We start from the raw sequence: 6,000 nt of genomic DNA, 5'->3' as shown, positions 1-6,000 counted from the left end.
GCAAGAGAAAGAAGCATATTCATTCCACCAATTAAAATTTCCCATTCTATTATGCTGACGTGTATCCGAGGAAGAATTCGAAGGCTCATCAGTTGGCGCCGTCTGTGGGAACGAAAGAAATTTACTAATGGTGAATACTCAAACTTCGATTCTCAGTGATGCATGCCATCCAGAACTTAATGGCACACAGGCAAACAAGCAGTATGAGGCAATGTAGGAGACTTTAAGAACTCTAGCTGCTGGATTGCAAAATATGGTTCAAAGGCTCAACCTAATGAACCAAGAAGATGAAAATCCCTCGTAAAATCTACGTAGGGAGGAACAAGGGGATAATGAGACCAATAACAACAGAGAAGCACCCCCTCGTATACCTCCAGCAAATTTAAGAAGTCCGTTAACTGGAGAAATTCAGGCATATCCAATGCCATCAAGACTGAAACTCCCCACAACCGAACTTTATGATGGACATTCAGATCTAAAGGATCACTTGGAGACCTTTCGGTCGCAAATGAGACTCTAGTTGGTACCATATGCCATAATGTGTCGAGCATTCTCGACCACTTTGGGAGCCAGAGTTTGGTTCGGCAAACTTCCTCCAAGGAGCATCGCTTGCTTCGAACAACTTGCTGGGGCTTTCGAAGCACATTTCATCGGAAGCAAGAAGACCAAAAGAGGTTCTAGCCATCTCTTGTCCATAAGACAACGCGAGGATGAATGACTCCGGAAGTATCTCCAAAGGTTCAACGTGGAAGCTTTGGAGGTAGAAGGAATACATGAGGATTCACTAATTCAAGCCTTAGTGAATAGACTCCAGCCAACGCAATTCAGTTACTCCCTAGGAATGGATGAACCTGGGAGTATGAAAGAACTTCTTGAGAGAGTAGAAAAATACATGAATGTTGACGATCTCCATAAAGTTCAGAAGGCTAATGCGACGGCTGCAACGTTTAATGATCGACCCTCGACTTCAAATAATCACAATAAAAGAAGGAAGAAGGATGAGGAAATGAAAAAAGAAGACCTCTACTAAACAGAAAAAACCGTCCTTGGGGATTGATCAGTCGGTACGATTCCTATACCCCACTTCGGATTCCTCGAGAACAAATCCTAATGGAGATCGCAGATTTACAGTTAATCCAAAGGCCCAAGAGAATGACAACTGATCCAACTAAGAGGCCTCGAGATAAATACTATAGATTTCATAGGGATCGCGGTCATAACACGGAGGACTATTTCGAACTAAAAGAACAAATAGAAGGTCTCATTCGAAGAGGATATATCAAGAACTACGTCGCAGAACGTCCCAGAGGCACGCAGAATAACAGATATACTGCCTTACTGTTGCCTCCTGAGCAAAAACCAGATGGAGAAGTTATACAATTCATCCATATATGGAGGAATTCATAACAGTGGCAAATCTGAGAACGGGAGAAAAAGCTATATGAAAAGAGCCAAGACAGAACCCCAAGAATGGGAAGTGTTGTTCGTACAACAGCACAAACTCGAGCCAGTGAGCTTCGGGGAACAAGACTTATAGGGCTTGCATTTTCCTCACAACGATGCATTGGTGATTACAGCTTTGCTTGTAAACAAAACAGTCAAAAGGGTCTTCATCGATCTTGGAAGCTCGGCTGATGTCATTTACTGGGGCACATTGTAAAGAATGAAAATCCTAATGGATAGGATGCGACCCTATGCCACAACCTTGAGAAGGTTTGCCGGCGACAAGGCAGACTCACTGGGAATAATCACATTACCAGTCACCATCGGCAAAGAACCACAAACTAGTACGAAGATGATAAACTTCATGGTAGTAGACATACCAACAGCATACAACGTGATTCTGGGTCGTCCAAGTCTAAACATGTTTTGGGTCAGTACCTCGACCTTTTGTTTGACAATGAAGTTCCCGACTCCAGCAAGGGTTGGAATGGTTCGAGGGGATCAATTGCAGGCTTGAGAGTGCTATGTGGACGCGTTGAGAGTTCAAAAAAGAGAATGCAAACCTCAAATGCCAATTGCAAAAGCAAAAAAGGAGGATGAAGCAAGCACATCAAAAGGAAAACGAGTAGGGGCAGAGATAGTTGAACAAACTAATTCAATTTCTGTATGCCCAGGAGACCCAAAAAAGTTGGTAAATATTGGAAAGGAAATTCCCCTCGAGCTTAAAAAAGAGCTCGAAGATTTCTTGAAAAAGAACAGAGATGTGTTCGCTTGGACGCACAATGACATTTCGGGGATCGATCTAGAGGTGATCTGCCATCGACTCAATGTCGACCTAAGTTACACGCTGGTCAGTTAAAAAAGAAAGAATTTCGCCCCAAATAGAAGGATGACGATAAAAGAAGAGGTCGAAAAACTAAAAAAGGCCCGTTTCATCCAAGAGGCATTATACCCAAAGTGGATCGCGAACGTAGTAATGGTCAAAAAATCCAATGGGAAATAGCGAATGTGTGTGGATTTTACTGATCTTAACTAGGCATGTCCAAAAGATAGCTTTCCTTTGCCTCGCATCGATCAATTAGTGGATGCAAAGGCAGGACATGAGGCCATGAGCTTCATGGATGCATTCTCTGGGTACAATCAGATCCAGATGTACCAACCCAATGAAGAAAAGACTATTTTTTTCACTGACCAAGGTCTCTATTGTTACACCAACATACCTTTCGGATTAAAGAATGTCAGAGCAACATATCAACGCTTGGTGAATAAGATCTTCAAAGATCAAATAGGGGACACAATAGAGGTATACATCGATGATATGTTGACTAAGTCATTACAAGCCTCAAACCATGTGGAACACTTATCAAAGACATTCGAGGTCTTTTGAAAATATCAGATGAAGCTAAACCCAGATAAGTGCACTTTTGGAGTAATTTCGAGAAAGTTTTTAGGCTATATGGTAACTAAAAGAGGGATTTAGGCCAATCCAGAAAAAATCGAGGCAATCTTGAACTTGCAGTCCCCAAGAACAGTTCGCGAAGTATAGGTCCTAACTGGAAAGGTGGTAGCTTTAAATCGTTTTGTCTCAAAATCAACAGATCAGTGCCGACCTTTCTTTCAAGCAATCAAGAAGTCCAAACAGTTCGAATGGATAATAGAGTGTGAGGAAGCTTTTCAGAAGTTTAAAGAATACTTCCACCAACTACCAATAATGACAAAATCGAATTTGGAGAGACCTTGTATCTTTATTTGGTTGCTTCAAACTCGGCAGTAAGCTAAATGTTATTCAGACAGGAAGGAAAGGTTCAACAACCCATACAGTTCGCTAGTAAAGCTTTACAAGGGGCTAAAACAAGGTACGAACCCATTGAGAAATTGATTCTAGCTCTTTTGACTACTTCGAGGAAGTTGAGACCCTATTTCTAAGCCCATAGCATCGAGACATTAACAAATCAGCCGCTTCGGCAAGTCCTTCACAAACTAGAAGCCTCGGGACGACTGATGAAATGGTCCATCGAGCTCAGTCAGTTTGACATTAGCTATGTCCCGAGGGCCTCCATTAAAGGACAGAGGAAGTCATTGGTGGCAAACTTCATAGCAGAATTCACTACGTCAGAAGAACATAGGAAGTCATGGATGAACCTTGGATATTGAATGTTGATGGCTCATCGACTTCATCAAAGGATGGAGCGGGGCTATTGCTAACCTCACCAGAAGGAGTTCAACACCCATATGCATTGAAATTTAATTTCCCTGCAACTAACAATTTTTCAGAATATAAAGCACTACTTGCAGGATTGTGAATGAGGAAGGCAATGAGGGTTCGAAAGATCAGAGCTTACAGTGATTCACAGCTGATTGTAAATCAAGTGAACTCAGAATATGAAGTGAAGGAGCCAAGCATGGTTGAGTATCTCGGGGAGGTGCAAAAAATGACCAAAGAGTTTGATCAAATTCAAATAGAACAAGTCCCGAGGGCTCGGAATGCCTTGGCGGATGCCCTTGCCAGGCTCACATCGTCACTCAATGCAACTTTACTGACCAATATATTGGTGGAAGAGTTGGACGAGGCAAGCATTGGGCAACATAAAGAACTTATAACACAGATTGTGCAATCACCAGAAGGGGAGGACTGGGCTTTGAAGATAAAAGCCTACATCCTCACAGGAGAACTACCCTCAGATCAAAAAGAGGCACGTAATTTGAAAACCAGAGCAGCTCGGTACGTGCTAGTAGAGGAAGACCTGTATAAGCGAAGTTTCTTCAGCCCTCTCTTAAAGTGTTTAAATCCTTCCGAAGCTGAGTATGCACTTCGTGAGGTCCATGAAGGGTTCTGTGGAGCACATTTTGGACGTAAAACTTTAGCCTTTAAGTTGTTAAGGCAAGGTTATTATTAGCCTAACATGAGACAAGAAGCTGAAGATTTTGTTCGAAAATGTGAGAAGTGTCAAAGGTTTGCCAGTATCAAGCATCAGCCAATAGAACTCTTGATCCCAATGACCAGTCCTTGTCCTTTAGCCCAATGGGTAATGGGCATTTGATTTCACTGTATATTCTCTTGAAATATTGGAATCCTTTAAATGTTTTCCTCACAATTCAATCTGTCGACGAACTCCATTTATGTGATATATAGCCTAAAACCACTTCAAAAATAAGAGAAAGGCCCATTATGTCTACTTCTCTCTCTTTCTCTCTCTAATTTCCCTTTGGGTTGTTTTAAGATAGAGAAGAGAAACGAAAATTTTATGACTTTCCTCTCTCAAGATCTGCTTTCAACTTGCATATATAGAGATAGGGAGAGAAATGGGTTTGGGTTATTTTCTTCTCTTTTTAAGCCCTTCTACTACAACTCAAAATATTGATACCCAACAAAATGGGTCTTAAACAATCACTTATGGGTCAGAATGTGATCCCATTTTGGCCTGATACCCAAAAGATATTCCTAATATAGGCTCACCCATGTGAAGACACAGCAGAGGAGAGAGAGAGTGATTGAGTGAGTGAGTGAGAAAGTGGTCGACAGTGACTTAAGATGCTGGCCCTGCTCTAATGCGAAGACGGAGGCGATGCGTTAAGGGCCTACGTGCCACCAGCAAACAGGCACAATCTTCATACCGTTCCAAATCAAATTGTTAGAATTGTCCCCTAAGTCAACCGAGGATTTAATAATTTGTTGAAATTTTGGGGCAATCATTTATCAACAAACCCACTATAAATGAATGAATACTTAGAACTATTTAGTGGACTAAAGTGCATTAACCGCAAGACCTATACATCTTTGTTTATTGTTCTTAAATTGGTTCATGATCGAAAGGATAATTGACTAGGAAACAATGAATCCAAGGCAAATAAACATAGCTTTTAAGCCTACTCGATTAAGGGGATAGTCGGTCTCGAACTGTGCATGTAAGGGGCAATAGGGCAAGAGTATAGTCATTTATCGGCACATAGATTCAAAAAGGAATCTATCACCTTACCTTAAAGAAAGGATGATGTCCTATGCAATTGATCAAATACAAGTCATAAAGACTTCGTTCGAAGCAAATGGATGAGATGATAATCAAAAATGTGTTTCATATTATATCTAATAGGACTCTTATCAAACCCATAACCTAGGATACTATTATATGAAAATATGGATCGAATTCATTATATGAACTAGGATAAAGGAATACCTTCATTTTTTCATCAATGGAGTTATGCTGGTCTATGGTGGCTTTCTTCTACCTTTGGATTCACCTTTAGCACCATAAGTGTTGTGCCTCTAAGAATAGTCCATAAGAATGTGAACCAAGCAAGGTAGATGAAAGAGATGATCAAGAGTGTCATCTCATAATCAAAACTCTTCTCTCTGTTTATGGCCGGCTACCTATGTGCATGAGTGGTTTTGCTTTTTTTTTTTTTTTTTTTTTTTTTTTTCTGCTCTTCCACAAATTATCAGGAAAGTGAAAGAGTGTATTTGAAAGTCGAAAGAGCTTTCACATCCATTTATTGAGAATAAATAACTCTTATTTATAGTGTAAATAGGAGAACAAATTTTCTTAAAACCCATAAGGC

The 6,000-nt window shown here is 40.7% G+C and overlaps 1 protein-coding gene across 1 annotated transcript; it reads left to right on the top strand.

The window, feature by feature from the left end:
• Positions 1-3,758: 3,758 nt before the first annotated feature.
• On the top strand, positions 3,759-4,340 carry LOC147283747 (uncharacterized). The gene has a single exon (XM_086245579.1). It carries the CDS (start codon positions 3,759-3,761, stop codon positions 4,338-4,340), a length of 582 nt encoding a protein of 193 aa, XP_086101705.1.
• Positions 4,341-6,000: the final 1,660 nt, after the last annotated feature.

Source organism: Dryas octopetala, chromosome 5, assembly GCF_963921425.1.
Source record: "Dryas octopetala chromosome 5, drDryOcto1.1, whole genome shotgun sequence".
Classification (NCBI taxonomy): domain Eukaryota; kingdom Viridiplantae; phylum Streptophyta; class Magnoliopsida; order Rosales; family Rosaceae; genus Dryas; species Dryas octopetala.
Note: the sequence above shows the minus strand (reverse complement) of the source record. Positions and strands in the feature narration are given on the sequence as shown.

Coding starts and splice junctions, on each gene's coding strand:
- LOC147283747 (XM_086245579.1), top strand. CDS start 3,759: ATGAGGGTTCGAAAGATCAGAGCTTACAGTGATTCACAGCTGATTGTA.